Source organism: Gorilla gorilla, chromosome 4, assembly GCF_029281585.2.
Source record: "Gorilla gorilla gorilla isolate KB3781 chromosome 4, NHGRI_mGorGor1-v2.1_pri, whole genome shotgun sequence".
Taxonomy (NCBI): Eukaryota; Metazoa; Chordata; class Mammalia; order Primates; family Hominidae; genus Gorilla; species Gorilla gorilla.
Genome location: NC_073228.2, coordinates 30,078,690 through 30,099,648, shown reverse-complemented (window position 1 = coordinate 30,099,648; position 20,959 = coordinate 30,078,690). Strand labels below are relative to the sequence as shown.

Sequence of the window (20,959 nt, the reverse complement as noted above, 5' to 3'; positions counted from 1 at the left end):
CAATCATAGCTCACTACAGCCTCAACCACCCAAGCTCAAGTGATCCTCCCACCTCAGCCTCCCAGGTAGTTGGGACTACAGGCATGCGCTACTGCATCCAGCTAATATTTTTTATTTTTAGTAGAGGGGAGGTCTCACTATGTTGCCCAGTCTGGTCTTGAACTCTCAAGCTCAAGTGATACGCCTGCCTAAGCCTCCCAAAGTGCTGGAATTACAGAGGTGAGCCACCATGCCTAGCCTAACAATGACTTTTTAAAGGGAATTCCTAAATTCTGAGATGGAGTTTCACTCTCGTTGCTCAGGCTGGAGTGCAGCAGCGCAATCTCAGCTCACTGCAACCTCTGCCTCCTGGGTTCAAGCGATTCTCCTACCTCAGCCTCCCGAATAGCGGGATTACAGGTGTCTGCCACCACACCTGGCTAATTTTTCTATTTTTAGTAGAGATGGGGTTTCACCCTGTTGGCCAGGTTGGTCTCGAACTCCTGATTTCAGGTGATTGACCCGCCTCAGCCTCCCAAAGTGCTGGGAATACAGGCCTGAGCCACCACACCCGGTCTAAATTTTAATTGAAAAGTACAAGCTGACGTTGACTTGTGAAAATTTTTTCACCAATCTCTTTCCACTTCAGTGCAGTAAAAATAGATGCAACAAAAAGCAAATGAAAAGTATACTTCTTCTATTACCAAAAGTTAAGAAAATAAAAAAGGTCATTCTCAACTATACCTAAACCATATAACAAATAATAAAGTGTTATGTAGCAGAAAGATTACAGCCTTTACAGCCTACCACATCTGAGTGAGAATCCCATCTCTGCTAATTACTGGTAGTGTGATCTTGAAGAAGAAACACAAATAATCTTTCTTTTTCTTTTTCACTGTAGCTCTCAAATGTTAAGAACTTTTTTTTTGTTTTTGAGAAGAAGTTTCGCTCTTGTTGCCCAGGCTGGAGTGCAATGACACAATCTTGGCTCACTGCAACCTCCGCCTCCCGGATTCAAGAGATTCTCCTGCCTCAGCCTCCCGAGCAGCTGGGATTACAGGTGCCCACCACCACACCCAGCTAATTTTTTATATTTTTAGTAGAGACGGGGTTTCACCATGTTGGCCAGGCTGGTCTCGAACTCCTGACCTTTAGGTGATCCACCCACCTTGGCCTCCCAAAGTGCTGGGATACAGGCGTGAGCCACTGTGCCTGGCCTATCTTAAGGACTTTTAAGTACCTTTCTAAACATTAGTTTTTCTATCTATAAGATATAGACAAAAATACCTTATAAGGCTGGGCACAGTGGCTCTTGCCTGTAATCCCAGCAATTTGGGAGGACAAGACAGGAGGATAGCTTGAGCCCAGCAGTTCAAGACCAGCCTGAGCAACAAAGTGAGATCCCATCTCTACAAAAAAATTTAAAAATTAGACAGGCATGGTGGCGCATGTTTGTAGTCCCAGCTACACGGGAGGCTAAGATGGGAGGATCTCTTGAGCCCAAGAGGCCAAGGCTGCAGCGAGCCCTGATCGTGCCACTGGACTCCAGCCTGCAAAACAAAGCAAGATCCTATCTAAAAAAAAAAAAAAATACCTTATAAGAGTAATGAGGATTTGAGATAATGTTTAGAAAGTACTTCAAGTAAAAAGAAAAGAAAGAATTCATGTACCTAATTTTACACCATCCTGAAACTCCATTAAAGCTACATTAAAGGGATTTTCTTAAAAGGCATAAACGCATAAGATATTGAGGAGGGACAACACCACAAAATACTGGAAGCTAGAGAATATATAGATAGATGGAAATGGACTTAGCAGACCTGAGGAAGCAAAATGCTAAACTGGTAGAAGAGAAAACCCATCCATTTTATACCACGGAATTCCCAAAGGGCTCAGGCTACTCCAGGCAGTTCCAGGACTGAGAGTGAAGACAGACTAAAATTAAGAGGTTGACATTCTATATAAGTAGTAGACCTCCAAATCACCTCCTGCATTCTGCACAACTAGAAGAATACCCTTCCCTCAGCAGAGAGAAGACTGGAGATTTATTGTCTGGAGGTGGTAAAATCATGTGTCTGAATTAAGGGACAACCAGGTATATCTGGAGCACCATTCTGAAAGTAGGAGAATTAAGTAAATGATTATACTGCAGGCTGATATCTACCAGCCCTTAACCCTCACTCTTTAACTTTGTTTATGGGTTTCTGTATAGGTCTTCCCTCTCCAGGCCAGACAATAATCTTTAGAACTCTGATCAGCCCAAGAGTTTCCCAAAGACCCACTTATGCATTAGAGGTTCTAATATGCTTTTTCATTTCCTAGTCTTAAATATGAACAATCGGCCAGACGTGGTGGCTCACACCTGTAATCCCAGCACTTTGGGAGGCCAAGGCAGGCAGATCACCTGAGGTCAGGAGTTCGAGACCAGCCTGACCAACATGGAGAAACCCCATCTCCACTAAAAATACAAAACTTAGCTGGGGGTGGTGGCACATGCCTATAATCCCAGCTACTAGGGAGGCTAACACAGGACAATCACTTGAACCCGGGAGGCAGAGGTTGCGGTGAGCCGAGATCACACCATTGCACCATGGGCAACAAGAGCAAAACTCCGTCTCAAAAATTATATTTATATATGTATATGAACAATAAATATTGGCTGGGTGTGGTGGCTCACACCTGTAGTTACAGCACTCTGGGAGGCAAAGGCAGGAGGATCACCTTAGGCCAGGAGTTCAAAATCAGCCTGGGCAACAAAAGTGAGACCCCATCCCTACAAAAAACTTTTAAAAATAAGCCAGGTGTGGTGGCCCACACTGGCCACTTGGGAGGCTGAGGTGGAAGGATCTGTTGACCCCAGAAGTTCAAAGCTGCAATGAGTTATGACTGTACCACTGTGTTTGCCCTGAGCAACAGAGAGAGCCCCCATCTCTAAATAAATAAATAAATAGAAATTTAAAAATAATAATAAATATTAAGTATCTGAGAAAAGCTTCTAACTTTAAAAATAGAGACCCAAAAAAGGCAGGGGAAAAAAGCAGCTTAGAGAAAAGAAGCAATACAAATAATAAAATCTCTTCAAAATCAGTATGACTAATATCAAAGAAATTATGCTATAATGAACCAATAGACACTACAAAGAAGAAACATTCAGAGAGCCAAAAAAGCGCTCTTAGAAATTAAAGACTGAATAGGAATTGAAGATAAAGTTAAAGACAAATCCTAAAAGGCAGAATGATTTCTTTTTTTTTTTTTTTTTTTTTGAGATGCAGTCCCACTCTGTAGCCCAGGCTGGAGTGCAGTGGCGCAATCTCGGCTCACTGCAAGCTCTGCCTCCCAGGTTCACGCCATTCTCCTGCCTCAGCCTACAGGACTACAGGGGCCCGCCACCATGACCGGCTAATATTTTTTTGTATTTTTTTTAGTAGAGACGGGGTTTCACCGTGTTAGCCAGGATGGTCTCAATCTCCTGACCTCAGGTGATCCGCCTGCCTCAGCCTCCCAAAGTGCTGGGATTACAGGCGTGAGCCAGTGTGCCTGGCCATTTTGCTTCTTCAGAATGGGTATGTGTGAAGTAAATTCTTTTTGAGACTGGGTATTTCTGAAAATATCTTTGTCCTACTTTGACATCTGATTGGTAGTTTGATGGGGTATGGAATTCTAAGTTGGAAATAATTTCCTTTCAGTACTTTGAAGGTGTTGCTTCATTGTCTTCTAACTTCCAGTGTTGTCAGGAAGTCTGACATTCTGATTCCTGGTCCTTTGTGTGGCCTATTTGTTTTTAATATGGAAACTCATAGGATTAGTTTTTTATCCCTAGGGTTTTGAAATTTCTGGATGATATGCCTTAGCCTGAGTCTCTTTTTGACTATTGTTCTAGGCATTCAGTAAGCCCTTTGAACCTGGAAACTCATGTCTCTCAGTTCTAGGAAATTTTCCTGAATAAATTTGTTGGTAATGTTTTCTTCTTGGGTGTTCTCTGTCTAAAACCTCCTTTTATTTGGAATTGGACTTTTTGAAATGGTTGTCGTATTTTCTTATCCTTTCCTCTTTTCCTTCCCCTCATCTTGTTCTACTTTTTAGAAAACAGCTTTATTGAGATGTAATATACATAAGATTTACCCAAAGTGTACAATTGAGTGGTTTTTAGTGTATATACAGAGTTATGCAACCACCAACACAACAGAATTCTAGAACCTGTTCAGCACTCTAAAAATAACTTGCTCATTCTAAGACCAGGTACAGTGGCTCACCCCTGTAAACCCAGTGGTTTGAGAGGCTGAGGTGGGAGGACTGTTTCAGGCTAGGCTGGGCAACACAGCGAAACACTGTCTCTTAAAAAAAAAAAAAAATTCTCCAGGGGTAGTGGAACGTGCCTTAGTCCCAGCTATTTGGGAGGTTCAAGCAGAAGGATCACTTCAACCCAGGAGTTCAAGATTACAGTGAGCTATGATTGTGCCATAGCACTACAGCCTGGGTGAAAGAGCTTAAAAAAAAAAAAAAAAAAAAAAAAACAGAGGCTGGGCACGGTGGCTCACGCCTGTAATCCCAGCACTTTGGGAGGCCGAGGTGGGTGGATCGCGAGGTCAGGAGATCGAGACCATCATAGCTAACATGGTGAAACCCCGTCTCTACTAAAAATACAAAAATTAGCCGGGCGTGGTGGCAGGCTCCTGTAGTCCCAGCTACTCAGGAGGCTGAGGCAGGAGAATGGCTTGAACCTGGGAGGTGGAGCTTGCAGTGAGCCAAGATATCGCACCACTGCACTCCAGCCTGGGCGACAGAGCCAGACTCCGTCTCAAAAAAAGAAAAAAAAAAAAAAAAAAGAAAGAAAGGATAGGTTTTCTTTTTAATTTTTTTTTTTTAAACAAAGACAGGAGTCGCACTATGTTGCCCCAGCTGGCCTCGAACTCATAGCCTTAAGCAACCCTCCCGCCTCAGCCTCCTGAGTAGCTGGGACTACAGGTGTGAGCCACCACTCCTGGGTAATATGATGATATGAGATATAAGAAACAGAAGATCCAACAAAGGACAGATGAAGCAAGTCTCCAAAATGATGGTGAAGGTCAATCCCAGGATGAGAGCTTTATACTACCAGGTATAGCTGGTAACCATTCCAGACCAAAATGCTCCTGAAGAAATCTCCTCAAGAAGATGAAACTCACAGACTGCCTAATGAGTCAAAACATCTGGAGAGAAGATTTAGGCTGGCAGAGAGTTTGAGGTTACATGAATGGTACATATAACACCAAGAAAGTTAAAAGCAAAAAACAAAAACACAGGATAAATATTAATCCAAAAAAAAAACAAGTTTTACAAGGAAGTAAAAAATAATCATATACTGCATGGTTGAGTTCTCAGTAGTGCTTACATAATCATAACAACTATATATTGATCTAATCTAAATTATAACCATACTAGGAGAATGAGAGGATAGGAAGGACATGTATGGATGTGTTTAGGACAGGGAGAAAAAAGACAGATAACTAATTTCTCATCTTTCATACTGGGAACTCAATAAAAAATACCTAAAAGCAAAAATCAAGAGGTATCAAATACAAACATATTATTACAGATGTAGCAGTAAAACACAAAATAAACAGCTAAAAGAATTGAAAGACACTGACTCTAAGAAAGATGAAATAGGAAGGAGAGAAGGAAGGACTGCTATTTGCCTTAACAAATCCTGAAGAACTATTTTGACTTATTTAAACAATGTACATATATAAGATAAATAAAATGAATCAGATGCTACTGATATCCTTATTTTAAAAAAATACAAATAAGCTGGGCCAGTGGCATACACCTGTAGTCCCAGCTACTTGGGAGGCTGAGTCAGGAGGATTATTTGAGGCCAGGAGTTCAAGGCTGCACTGTGCTATGATCATACCCATGAACAGCCACTGTACTCCAGCCTGGGCAACAAAGCTAGACCCCTTCTCTTAAAAATTGGAAAAAACAAAACAAAACTACGACTGTCCATACCTAGACCAGCTTTTGTAGAAAACTCTTATCTAATGCTATACAATTTTACTGAGTAAATAAAAGTAAACCTTGAGAAAATGGAGCAACTTATATAGTTAGGTACCTGACAAGTGTAGAAAAGGCCAGTAGCATACAAAAGGAAAGTGAAACAAAGCGAACCCCAGCTGGCGTAGCAGGAGGACGGCTCGTCATCAACTGCAGTAATTGCTCAGCTTCTTCTTCAGTTGGTCTAAAAAGGAATACATCATTAGGCTTTACATTTTAGTTGGGATGAAGAAGAAAAAGTGAATTTTTAACCTTTTAGTTACAAATTTTAAACTTTATAATGATATCTTGCTATTTATAAAATCTTTAACATCTCAAGTTGCCAAATGCAAAACTGTTGAGAAATTACAACTACAGTGTTTTACTGTGGACACAAATACAGGCAGGTCCTCCCTTTGCCCTGTAGTGTGAGACCATAAAAATGACCATGCAAGCTGAAATCATGCAACACAATCTTAATAATCAATGGTGAAAAGTATGGTTGTACTGTAGTCTTTAAAATTTTTGTCAAAACATTAAAAACTCTGTTGACTATAATGCATAATTTTTTTTTTTTTTTTTTTGAGACAAGATCTTGCTCCATCGCCCAGGCTGGAGTGTAGTGGCAGGATCAGAGCTCACTTCAGCTTTGACCTTCCAGGCTCAGGTAATCCTCCCACGTCAGTCCTCATGTAGCTAGGACCACAGGTATGCGCCACCGTGCCCAGCTTATGTTTTTTAGTAGAGACAGGGTTTTGCCATGTTCCCCAGGCTGGTCTCAGACTCCTGGACTCAAAAAATCCACCTCCCTTGGTCTCCTAAAATGCTGGGATTACAGGTGTAAGTCACTGTACCCAGCCAGGAATTTTTTTTTTAAATGATAAAACTAATATTTTTATAGTACTCTAATTGAAAATATTAGAAACATTGGGAATTAAACTGTTTTCTTTCTTTCTTTTTTTTGAGACAGAGTCTCACCCTGTCGCCCAGGCGGGAGCGCAGTGGCACAATCTCGGCTCACTGCAAACTCTACCTCCTGAGTTCAAGCAATTCTCCTGCCTCAGACTCCTGAGTAGCTGGGACTACAGGCACACACCATCATTCCCAGCTAATTTTTGTATTTTTAGTAGAGAGAGGGTTTCACCATCTTGAATAGGTTGTCCGCGAACTCCTGACCTCACTGATCCGCAAGCCTTGGCCTCCCAGAGTGCTCGGATTATGGGCGTGAGCCACTGTGCCTGGCCTTAAAGTTTTTTTATTTCTTCATAAAGACTTTATCAAGAGTAGTTTAAACAGCCTTTGCCTCCTTCTTTTTTTTATGTTTTTTGTTTTTGTAGAGATGGAGTTTCACTCTTATTGCCCAGGCTGGACTGCAATGGTGCAATCTTAGCTCACCGCAACCTCCACCTCCTGGGTTCAAGTGATTCTCCTGCCTCAGCCTCCCAAGTAGCTGGGATTACAGGATTACAGGGTGCCACCACACCCAGCTAATTTTGTATTTTTAGTAGAGACAAGGTTTCTCCATGTTGGTCAGGCTGGTCTCGAACTCCCAACCTCAGGTGATCTGTCCGCCTTGGCCCCCCAAAGTGCTGGGATTACAGGCGTGAGCCACCACGCCTGGCCTATGCTTTCATCTTTATTGGCCAACTGTCTCTTCCAATTATCTGTTTTTGGAATATAATGTTCCAAAAACTGTTTCCATGTTTTGGAACATGAGTTTATTATGGAGAGAAAGGAAGAAATACAGGTTGAGTAACCCCAATCCAAAAAACCTAAAATCAGCAGCCCCCAAACTCCAAAACATTCTGAGTGCCAATATGAGGTAATGAGCTCAAAGGAAATGCTCATTGGAGCATTAAGGATTTTGAATTTCTGTTAGGGATGCTAAATCGGTAAATATAAACATTCCAAAATCCGAAAAGTTCTAAAATCCCAAACACTTCTGGTCTCAAGCATTTCAGATAAGGGATATTCAACCTTTACAACTACCTCCTCTGCTATATGTACATGAATCAAATAACAGGTGTGCAGTAACCAGCCACCAACAGACTTTGAAAGAAGTGAGGCCATTGGTCACTAATCATGATGTACATCTGTTATTTACTTAGTGATATGTGGCCTGAGGAGCTCACAAACTCTATACGATTATCTGGTTAATGTATCATGGCAACTGAAATGGCAACTGTGTTGAGAGACCAGCATTATTTAAATAAACTGGCGTAACTGAAACTCATGCATATTGGAGACATGCAAATGAGGACTGTATGTACAATTATTAAGAACACTATTCAAAAGGATTTTGTATGGTGACTAAGAAACATTGTACTGGCCAGGCACAGTGGCTCATGCCTGTAATCCCAGCACTTTGGGAGGCCGAGGCAGGTGGAACACCTGAGGTAAGGAGTTCAAGACAAGCCTGGCCAACATGGTGAAACCCCGTCTCCACTAAAAATACAAAAAAAAATTAGCCGGGTGTGGTGAGGCAGGAGAATCGCTTGAATCCGGGAGGCAGAGGTTACAGTGAGCCGAGATCACACCACTGCACTCCAGCCCGGGCGACAGATGGAGATTCCATCTCAAAAAAAAAAAAGAAAACATTGTACTTATTAATCACATCATATTAATTTTAAACAATTATTTATGATATCAGTTGTAAAAGGAAACAAAGGAGAGATTTACTTCAACTAGTCAATGGTAAAAGATCACTCACAGATCATTCACTACAGTTTTGTCAAGCTGTGTTGAAATCACAGGTTTCTTTAAACTGTGACTGGAAATTGATAAACTCCTCTGGCTCCTCCCATATTTATATAGTTCTGTTTACAATCAGAACAAAATAGATGAATACATCTCTGCTAGGAATTCTTGGCCTTAGGATTTCATTCTTCTTACAGGCCAGCCCACTACCTGAGTCCAACAGAAAACTTTAATCCTCTGAATAAAAGGCCTTTGGCTCACTTTCTTGAGAATAGAAACAAGAAGGTAAAATGACAAAAAGGTAAAATATCAAACTATTGAATACTTGAGTCCAGCGATCCCCATCAAAGCACAGTACAGACGTAAGAGTGCACTGGCTTTCACAACATGCTCTTCTTTCAGCCCCGAATACACAGACACATTGGGCTCCATATCCACATCAGCTTCTTCCACAATTCGGGTGCTTCTTACTGTGGGAAGAATGCCCATCAACTCCAGAAGAAGCTGCCTTCTCATCTGCCAAAGGACAGAACTGCTGGTCTCTCTTTTTCTCTGAAAGAAATATGGATCACAAAAGGAAGAAAGCATGAAGCATTTACTAAACTAAAAGGGAGCTAAAACATAGCTCCCCACTTAAACACTTTCAAACTGGCCTATTTGAAGAGATTGTCGTGACTACAGAATCTCATTTTAACCAATCAAGCAAACTCAAAATCCACTAGTTTGTCTGAAGAATGAATATTCACCATAATTTGGATTGGTTGCAGAGGAAAGACTAAATTAGTGACAATTTGAATTGTGGAATATTATTTAAATGGTACTTTCAAATACATAAAGACTAACAAAGTGATATGTGGTATAGGAGAAAATGCTCAGATTTTGAAGACGTTAAGTTCTTGGGGTTTAAATTCCAGCTCTACTATTAGACGATTATATACCTTTAGGCACATTGGTTAGCCTCTCTGAACCCCAATTTCCTTAATGACAAGGAAATATTTTATCAACAATATTTACCTTATAGAACTCCTATAATTAAGAGTTTATAATTCTTGGCCTGATGCAGTGGTTCACGCCTGTAATCCCAGCACTTTGGGAGGCCAAGGCGGACGGATCACTTGAGGTCAGGAGTTCGAGACCAGCCTGGCCAACATGGTGAAACCCCATCTCTACTAAAAATATAAAAATTAGCTGGGTGTGGTGGTGCATGCCTGTAATCCCAGCTACTTGGGAGGCTGAAGCTCAAGAATCGCTTGAACCCAGGAGGCGGAGGTTACAATGAGTCAAGATGGCGCCACTGCACTCCAGCCTGGGCAACAGAGTGATACTCTCGTCTCAAAAAAAACAACAAGAGTTTACAATTCTATAACCACTACAGTTCTTCAGGCAGGGACAATGTCTCAGTCATCTCTCACTCTGCACAGTCGAACATTGTGCCTAACATACAGCAAGCACTCAAAGTCTGTTAAGTAGATGAATGAACAAAGATAATACATGTATGAAAGCAGTTCTAAACTATACAGGGCTAGACAAATGTTAATTATTATCTTTTGAGTGTCTCTAAGTAAAATATGATAGACCTACTTTAATAATAACAGTAAGTTCAAAGAATAAAGGTTTATTGAATACAAAGGACAACTACAAACAAGATGAGCATGCCAAGTGCTTAAGGCAATACCTGACATATATGAAGCATCCAATAAATAAATGTTAACTTTGTTTTAAAAAGCAGAGCTTAAAATCAGTTTTCAAATGGGCTATAAAATAGAACTTGAATATTTTAAAAAACTATGATTCAGTAGCTTAAAAAATAGACTACAGGATCTAAGCAGTATACATGTTGTCTAGCTAAGTGACCTCAACAAGTTAAATCGCAATCTGCATTAGCTCCTTCATAGGAACTCTATTCACATAGTTAATATAAATTAGTTTTTGAAAAATTAAAATATTTTGCAAGTTAAAAACTGCTGCAAAATACATATGCATAAGCAGGTGAATGTATAAAATAAAATGTGGTATATACATACAATGGAATATTATTTTTCTTTTTTTTTGAGACCAAGTCGTGCTCTGTCACCAGGCTGGAGTGCAGTGGCATGACCTTGGCTCACTGCAACCTCTGCCTCCCATGTTCAAGCGATTCTCCTGCCTCAGCCTCCCGAGTAGCTGGGACTACAGGCACGCACATCACGCTCAGCTAATTTTTGTATTTTTAGTAGAGACAGGGTTTCACCATGTTGGCCAGGATGGTCTCCCTCTCTTGACCTTGTGATCCGCCCGCCTCAGCCTCCCAAAGTGCTGGGATTACAGGCGTAAGCCACCCCACCCAGCCCTTACTTCTTATTTTTATAGATTTAGGGGGTACAAGTGCAGTTTTGTTACATGAATCTATTGCACAGAAGTCTGGGCTGTTGGTGTAGCCATCACCCTGATAGTATACCCTGTACCCAATATAGGTAACTTCTCAACCCTCACCCCCTTCCCACCCTCCCAACATTTGGAGTCTATGATGTGTATTATCCCACTCGCTTATGTCCATGTGTACACATGATTAGCACCCACTCATAAGTGAGAATATGCAATATTTGACTTTGTTTCTCCGTTATTTCACTTAATATAATGGCCTCCAGTTCCATCCATGTTACTGTCAGACATGGTTTTATTCTTTTTTATGGTTGAGTTGTATTCCATGGTGTGTGTGTTTGTGTGTGTGTATACATATATCCATGTGTGTGTATATGTGTGTATATGTGTATGTGTGTGTGTGTGTGTGTGTATATATCACATTTTCTTTAAGCAACCATCCGTTGATAGATGCTTAGGTTGATTCCATAACATTGCTACTGTGAATAGTGCTGAAATAAACATACAAGTGTAGGTACATTTTTTATATAATGATTTCTCTACCCAGCAGTAGGATTGCTGGACAGAATGGTAGTTCTACTCTAAGTTCACAATGGAATATTATTCAGCCTTTAAAAAGGAAATTCTGACACATGTTACAACATAGATGGACCTTGAAAACATTATGCTAAGTGAAATAAGCAACATACAAAAGGAGAAATATTGTGTAATTCCATTTACTTCAGGTAGCCAGAAAGGGTAAATTCATACAGACAGAAAGTTGAATAGAGGTTACCAGAGGATGGGATGATAGGGGGAATGGGGAGTTATTTAATGGATATAGAGTTTCTGTTTGGGATGATGAAAAAGTTCTGGAAATGGGCCAGGCCAAGTGGTGGCTCATGCCTGTAATCCCAGTACTCTGGGAGGCCCAGGTGGGTGGATCACCTGATGTCAGGAGTTCTAGACCAGCCTGACCAACATGGTGAAACCCAGTCTCTACTCAAAATAAAAGTAGCCAAGTGTGGTGGTGGGCGCCTGTAATCCCAACTACTCAGGAGGCTGAGGCAGGAGAATCCTCGAACCCAGGAGGTAGAGCTTGCAGTGAGCCGAGATTGCGCCATTGTACTCCAGCCTGGGTGACAGAGTGAGACTCCGTCTCAAAAAAAAAAAAAAAAAAAAAAAAGTTCTGGAAACGAAGAGTGATAATGGTTGCACACTGTAAATATACTTAATGCCACTGAATTATATACTTAAAAATGATTAAATGGCAAAATTTTATGTTATGTATATTCTACCATAATAAAAACATATATACACATATGTATTAAAATTTAAAAATATAATAACTTATTTCAGTGACCTAATGCACCAGTTCTCATGAGTCTGGCCCAGAACCCTGGAGATATATTCTTTCAGGGGGTCTGGAAAGGTGTTAATAATACTCAAGACATTATCTGTCTTTTTCTTTCTCATTCACTCACAAGGGTACAGTGCAGTTTCCAAAGGCTTCTATCAAGCCAGACATTGAAGATATTTGAAAAAAATACAATAAAATAAAACTATCATTCTTCTCATTAAATTTTGTTTGGGAAAACACAGTTAGTTTTCATTTAAAATATGTTATGTTCACATTTAATAGGGTTATTGTTGTTTGGTTTTGGTTTTTTTTTAGAGATGAGGTCTCGCTATGTTGCCCAGGCTAAAGTACAGTCGCTATTCACAGGCACAATTATCACACACTATACCCTAGAACCCCCTGGCTTAAGCAATCTTCCTGCTTCAGCCTCCTAAGTAGCTGGGACTATAGGCACATACCAACACACCAGCTGTTCCTATTTTTAAAAGAACTAAATAAATATTTCAAATATTTAAGTGTTAATTTCTAATATGGTAAATATCAACAGAAAAAAGCCACATAAACAAAAGCTCTTTGGTATCCTTAGGGATTTTTTAAAATATAAGGAGGTCCCTGAAACTAGAAAGTGTGAGAACCACTTGTCTAATGACATCATTCAAAAAATGTTTCTTTCTCTTTCAGCAGCTGCTAAAGTATTCTGATCCTTAGCCCATACAGATATTTAACCCTCACCTGCTGTCCATTTCGGATAAAAGTTCCAAACCAAGTCCGGACTTTCGCATTTGTTCCAAGAAGCAAACCACTTACAAAACAAACCAAGTCACTCACTCCATCCTCACAAGCTTCATTTTTAGTATGATCCAATGTCAAAGCCACACCAAGGCCTGGCAAGTGACATTCTTCCACCTAGCACAGAAAAGAAAACAAACTGAATTCAGTATCATAAGCAAAAAGGGCAGTGATGCTTCCAAATCTAAAGTATCTAAAGTTTAGAGGAAGAACTCCTACAAAACATAAAAACCCAGAGAGGAAGGTAACATATCCAGTATATAAATAAAATTCCCAGCCTCTACAGGACTCTAAAACCATCTTGAGAAGAGTTCTTGGACCTAATATAAAGGCCTTTGTCTAATAAAACACAGGATCACTTACCACCATGCCTCGGACCTTGAGGGCCTGAGAAGGATTCATTTTACACAAGAAGCGTAAGGCATCTGTCCTGCGCCTTCCTCCAAGACTTTCTTCATCTTGTCGTTCTCCATTTTTTATCAGGCCCCTACAAACTAACATGATAGAAACCATCTTCTTCAGCCTTCAGAATTAATTGTTTATGAAGATTTCACATGACAGAAGAAAAGGATCAGGGTATTTGAAAGCACAACAACAGAAATTGGCCAAAATGAAGCAAAAAATGAAAAGAGACTTAAAAAAGAATAGTAAACTCTGGGACAATATTACACATTCAAACGCACTTGCAATTATGGTCCCAGAGAGACAAAGAAAGTACAAGACAAAAATACATTTGAGGGCCAGGGACAGTGGCTCACACCTGTAATCCCAGAACTCTGGGAGGCCAAGGTTGGGGGGGGGGGGGGGGGGCGTGGATCGCCTGAGGTCAGGAGTTCGAGACTAGCCTGGCCAACATGGTGAAACCCCATCTCTACTAAAAATACAAAAATTAGCTGGGCGTGGTGGCAGGCACCTGTAATCCGAGCTACTCAGGAGGCTGAGGCAGGAGAATCGCTTGAACTGGGAGGTGGAGGTTGCAGTGAGCCAAGATTGCATCATTACACTCCAGCCTGGGGCGACGAGAGCGAAACTCCTTCTCAAATAAATTAATTAATTAATTAATTTGAAGAAATTTTCCCAAGTTGAATGAAAACTCTAAACCCAGTTCAATGAGCCCTAAGTGGAACAAATGCAAAGAAAATCATACCAAGAAACATCATACGTCAACTTTCTGAAACCAGTAATAAAAAGAAAATCTTAAAAGTAACCAGGGCTGGGTGCAGTGGCTCACACCTGTAATCCCAGCACTTTGGGAGGCCAAGGTGAGTGGATCACTAGGTCAAGAGCTCGAGACCAGCCTGGCCATTATGGTGAAACCCTGTCACTACTAAAAATACAAAAATTATCTGGGTGTGGTAATGCACGCCTGTAGTCCCAGCTGCTCAGGAGGCTGAGGCAGGAGAATCACTTGAACCCGGGAGGTGGAAGTTGCAGTGAGCCGAGATCACACCACTGCACTTCAGCCTGGGTGACACAGCAAGACTCCATCTCCAAAAAAGAGAAAAAGTAACTAGAGCAGAGGATGGGTGCATCACCTGAGGTCAGGAGTTCATGATCAGCCTAGCCAACACAGTGAAACCCCTTCTCTATTAAAAATACAAAAATTAGCCAGGCATGGGGGCACATGACTATAGTCCCAGCCACCCGGGAGGCTGAGGCAGGAGAACTGCTTTAACCCCAGGGGAGGCGGAGGTTGCCGTGAGCCGAGCTCATGCCACTGCACTCCAGCCTGGGCGACAGAGCAAGACTCCGTCTCCCAAAAAAAAAAAAAAAAAAAAAAAGGAGCCAGAAGAAATTAAAGAAAAAAAAAAAAAAAGTAGCCAGAGGGAAAAAGAAACTTTACAGAGGAACAAAGATAAAATTTACTGCAGAAAAGAGAATGACATCTTTGTTTTTTGTTTTCTTTTTTCCTAGAGATGGGATCTTGCTTTCTTGCTTTGCCACCATACTAGTCTCAAACTCCTGGCTTCAAACAATCCTCCTGTTTTGGCCTCCCAAAGTGCTGGGATTACAGGTGTGAGCCACATACCCAGCCAGAATGACATCTTTAAATAGCTAAAAGATGACGTCAACCTAAAATTTTATACCCTTTGAAAATATATTTTTCCAGACCAAAAAAGCCAGTAAAATTTGTTGCCAACAAACCCACACTACAAAAAATAAGGAAAATTCTTCAAGTTAAGGGGAAATTATACCAGATGGAAATATGGAACTACAGAAAGGAATTAAGAGCACCAAAAATGGTAAATGTGTGGATAAATAGTATTTTCCTCTATATTTTTAGTCTTTAAAATATAATTAACTGTTTGAAACAAAAGTAATAACAATTTGCTCTAAGGTTTATAATTCATGTAAAAGTAAAATCCATGACAACAATGGCACAAAGTACAAGAGGAAAAAGAAAATAAATAGAAAACAAATAACAAGAAGATTCAAACCTAACCACTATAATAATCACATTTAAATGGTCTATGTATACAGTCTAAACACTCCAATTAAAAGACAGAGACTGCCACTAGATTAAAAAAAATCAAGACCGAACTATACCTGTCCACAAGAAATCGACCTTAAGATATGGACAGATTAAAGAGATGAAGAAATATATACACCACGGAAAAACTAATTATAAGAAAGATGACATGGCTGTATTATTCAGACAAAGTAGACTTGAAAAGAAGGAATATTATCAGCAATAAAGAAGTTTATTTTGTCACGCCTGTAATCCCAGCACTTTGGGAGGTTGAGGCAAGCAGACCACTTTAGCCCAGGAGTCTGAGACAGCATGGGTAACATGGTGAAACCCCATATCCACAAAAATACAAAAAAGTAGCTGGGCGCACCAGGTGCAGTGGCTCACGCCTATAATCCCAGCACTTTGGGAGGCCGAAGAGGGCGCATCACGAGGTCAGGAGATCCAGACCATCCCGGCTAACACGGTGAAACCGTGTTACTACTAAAAATACAAAAAAATTAGCCGGGCGTGGTGGTGGCGGGCGCCTGTAGTCCCAGCTACTGGGGAGGCTGAGGCGGGAGAATGGCGTGAACAGAGGAGGCGGAGCTTGCAGTGAGCCAAGATTGTGCCACTGCATTCCAGCCTGGGTGACAGAGTGAGACTCCATCTCAAAAAAAAAAAAAAAATTAGCTGGGCCCAGTGGTACCGGCTGGTAGCCTCACTCACTCAAGAGGCTGAGGCAGAAGGATCACTCGAGCCTGGGAGATGAATGCTGCAGTGAATCATGACCACACCACTGCACTCCAGCATGCGTGACAGAGCGAGACACTATCTCAAAAAAAAAAAAAAAGCATATTTTGGAGGTTAAAAATCTCTACAAAGAGGCCAAGGACAGTGGCTCATGTCTGTAATCCCAGCACTTTGGAAGGCCGAGGAGGACAGATCACTTGAGGTCAGGAGTTCAAGACCAGCCTGGCCAACAAGGTGAAACTCCGTCTCTACAAAAAATACAAAAATTAGCCGGGCGCGGTGGCTCACACCTATAATCCCAGCACTTTGGGAGGCCAAGGCAGGCGGTTCACAAGGTCAGGAGATCAAGACCATCCTGGTTAACACAGTGAAACCCCATCTCTACTAAAAACACAAAAAATTAGCCGGGCATGGTGGCGGGCGCCTGTAGTCCCAGCTACTCGGGAGGCTGAGGCAGGAGAATCGCTTGAACTGGGGAGGCAGAGGTTGCAGTGAGCCGAGATCACTCCACTGCACTCCAGCCTGGGTGACAGAGCAAGACTCCGTCTCAAAAAAATAAATAAATAAATAAATAAATAAATAAATAAGCAAGCCGGGCTTGGTGGCCCATGCCTGTAATCCCATGTACTTGGGAGGCTAATGCAGGAGGATCGCTTAAACCCAGGAGGTAGAGGTTGCAGTGCGCCGAGATTGCGCCATTGCACTCCAGCCTGTGAAACAGAGTGAAACTCTGTTTGAAAAAAAAAAAGGCCGGGCGCAGTGGCTCACGCCTGCAATCCCAGCACTTTGGGAGGCCGAGAAGGGTGGATAACTAGGTCAGGAGATCAAGACCATCCTGGCTAACAAGGTGAAACCGTGTCTCTAATTAAAAAAAAAAAAAAAAATACAAAAAATTAGCCGGGCGTGGTGGCGGGCACCTGTAGTCCCAGCTACTCGGGAGGCTGAGGCAGGAGAATGGCTGAACCCAGGAGGCAGAGCTTGCAGTGAGCCGAGATTGTGCCACTGGGTGACAGAGCAAGACTCTGTCTAAAAAAAAAAAAAAAAAAGAGATCATATAAGACACAAACAAATGGAAAAACATTCCAAGCTCATGGATTGGAAGAATCATTATCTTTAAAATGGCCATACTGCCCAAAGCAATCTACAGATTCAACACTCTTCATCTCAAACTACCAACATGATTTTCCACAAAATTAGAAACTTTAGGATACTAAAGTTCACACAGCAAAAAAGAGCCTGAATAGCCAAAGCAATCCTAACAAAAAGAACAAAGCCAGAAGCATCACATTACCTAACTTCAAACTATACTACATGGCTACAGTAACCAAAATAACATGGCACTGGTATAAAAACAGACACACAGGCCAGGCACGGTGGCTCACACCTGTAATCCCAGCACTTTGGTAGGCTGAGGCGGGCAGACCACGAGGTCAGGAGATCGAGACCATCCTGGCTAACACAGTGAAACCCCATCTCTACTAAAAATACAAAAAATTAGCCCGGCATGGTGGTGGGTGCCTGTAGTCCCAGCTACTCAGGAGGCTGAGGCAGGAGAATGGCGTGAACCCAGCAGGCAGAGCTGCAGTGAGCCAAGATCGCACCCCTGGACTCCAGTCTGGGTAACAGAGTGAGACTCCGTCTCAAAAAATTAATAAATAAAAATAAACAGACACACAGACCAATGCAACAGAATAGAAAACCCAGAAATAAAGCCACACACCTACAATCATCTGATCTTCAACAAAGTTGACAAAAATAAATGACAGGGAAAGGACTCCCTATTTAACAAATGGTGTTGGGATAGCTGGCTAGCCATATGCGGAAGAATCAAACTAGACCCTATCTTTTATCATATACAAAAATTAACTCAAGTTAGATTAAAGATTTAGATGTAAAACCTCAAACTATAAAAATCCTAGAAGAAACATTAGGAAATACTATTCTGGACACTGGCCTTGGCAAAGAATTTATAACCAAGTCCTCAAAAGCAATTGCAATGAAAACAAAAATTGACAAGTGTGACCTATTTAAATTAAAGATATTCTGCACGCAAAAGAAACTATCAACAGAGGAAACAATCTTCAGAATGGGAGAAAATATTGACAAAAATGTATCTGACAAAGGCCTAATGTACAGAATCTATAAGGACATAAACAATTCAACAAGCAAAAAACCACCCCATTAAAAGTGAGGAAAGAACACGAACAGATACTTCTCTAAAGAAGACATATAAGCAACCAAAAAACATGAAAAAAATGCTCCATATCACTAATCATCAGAGAAACACAAAACAATCATGAAATGCCATCTCACACCAGTGAGAATGGCTATTAAAAAGTCAAAAAATAATAGGTGCTAGCGAGGCTGTGGAGAAAAGAGAACACTTACACATTGTTGGTGGGAATGTAAATTAGTTCAGCCACTGTGGAAAGCAGTTTGGAGATTTCTCAAAGAACTTAAAACAGAACTACCATTCGACCCAGCAGTCTCACTGCTGGATATATACTCAAAGGACAACAAATTGTTCTACCAAAGACACATGCGCTTGTATGTTCATTCCAATACTATTCACAATAGCAAAGACATGGAATCAACCTTGGTGCCCATCAACAGTGGATTAAATAAAATGTACATATATACCATGAAATACTATGCAGCCATTAAAAAGAATGAAATCATGTCCTTTGCTGCAACAAGGATAAAGCTGGAAACCATCCCATCCTAGGCAAATTAACACAGAAACAGAAAACCAAATACCACATGTTCTCACTATAAGTGGGAGTTAAACACTGGGTACACATGGACATAAAGATGGGAACAATGGACACTGGGACTACCAGTGGGGAGGAAGAAAGGGGACAAGGGCTGAGAAACTACCTATTGGGTACTATGCTCATAACCTGGGTGACGGGATCATTCAAACTCCAAACCTCAGTGTCATACAATATACCCATGTAACAAACCTGCACATGCACCCCCCTGAATCTAAAATAAAACTTCGAATTTTTTTAAAAAGAAAAATTAAAACAAAGGTGACAACGAATTGAATAATATGTAAATAATGTTTAGAAAGGGGGATATAACTATAAATGTGAAAACTAAGAATAAAGAAATCAAATTTGACTTGGGGAAAAAAGTATATTTTATAATGAAAAAAAGGCTCAATTCATCATAAAGATATAATCATCCTAAATGCATATAAACCCAACAAAAGAGCTTTGAAATACATGAAGCAAAAACTGACAGAACAAAAAGAAGAAATAGGCAAATCCACAATTATGTCTGGAGACATCAAAACTCCTCTCTCAGTAATTGACAGAACAAGTTGACAAAAAATTGGCAAGGACACAGTTTACAAAGAGTTTTTACATATCATCTGATATTCAATAAATCTCTTAAAAAAGTCAGGGAACTATTACACTATCAATATCTCCATTTTACAGATGAGAAGTATTTTGGTTTGTTTGTTTGTTTAAGACAGAGTCTCACTCTGTTGCCCAGGCTGGAGTGCAGTGGCACATATCGGCTCACTGCAACCTCCACCTCACAGATTGAAGCAATTCTCCTGTCTCAGCCTCCTGAGTAGCTGAGATTACAGGCATCCACCACCAAGCCCAGCTAATTTTTGTATTTTTAGTAGAGACGGGGTTTCACTATGTTGACCAGGCTGGTCTCAAACTCCTGGCCTGAAATGATGCACCCACCTCGGCCTCCCCAAGTGCTGGGATTACAGGCATGAGCCACCGTGCGCAGCCAGATGAGAAGTATTTTGATAGAGCTCACACAATAAGTGAATGACAAAATCAGGAATTATAACTCCAGTACTTTTTCCTCCCAGGCTCCTAATTCACAAACTACCTTGCTCAACAAAATATTTTTATTTTTATATCACTCATACCCAAACAACAACCTTCAATCACTGTAAGTTTTAAATAGAGGTGAAAAAATGTAGTCGATTTTTCTCAATTTCTACTTTATACTTCTCTGTAAACTGACAGCAGGGCTAAAAAACAAAGGTCTGATTCCTAGCATTTCTCATTATACATATCCCGTATTGCTCTCTTGATATTTCACAGATACATGTTATCTTCTTTGATCCCTGATTATAGATATTACATCTTCTAGTTCCTTGGGGTTTTTTTTATTTTTTTGAGACGGAGTCTCGCCCTGTCGCCCAGGCCGGAGTGCAGTGGTGCGATCTCGACTCACTGCAACCTCCACCTCCCAGGTTCAAGTGATTCTTCTGCCTCAGCCTCCCCAGTAGCTGGGACTACAGGCACCCACCACCACATCCAGCTAATTTTTGTATTTTTAGTAGAGATGGGGTTTCACCATATTGGCCAGGCTGGTCTCAAACTTCTGACCTTGTGATCTGCCCGCCTCGGCCTCCCAAAGTGCTGGGATTACAGGTGTGAGCCACTGCGCCCAGCCTGATCTTTAAACTCAATACAATTTGTGAACTCAATATTTCTTTATACATACTAACAAACTTTCAAAAGATAAAATCTCAAATAAAATCCCATTAATGTTTCTTCTTAGGTCAAAAAGATAAGTCCTGTACATGTCCAAGCAAGTCTTTTCAA

At 40.9% G+C, this 20,959-nt stretch overlaps 1 protein-coding gene across 3 annotated transcripts in view; it reads right to left on the bottom strand.

Annotated features, from left to right (window-relative positions):
* The window catches only part of INTS2 (integrator complex subunit 2), a 62,537-nt gene that overhangs the window by 32,940 nt on the left and 8,638 nt on the right, over positions 1-20,959 (bottom strand). For all 3 annotated transcript variants that reach the window (XM_031011711.3, XM_031011712.3, XM_063706216.1), the window contains exons 6-9: positions 13,538-13,668; positions 13,118-13,291; positions 9,011-9,237; positions 6,068-6,193 (exon numbers count right to left, since the gene is read on the bottom strand). In XM_031011711.3, the coding sequence (XP_030867571.1) occupies positions 6,068-6,193; positions 9,011-9,237; positions 13,118-13,291; positions 13,538-13,668 (658 nt within the window). The remainder of the gene's footprint in view (positions 1-6,067; positions 6,194-9,010; positions 9,238-13,117; positions 13,292-13,537; positions 13,669-20,959) is intronic.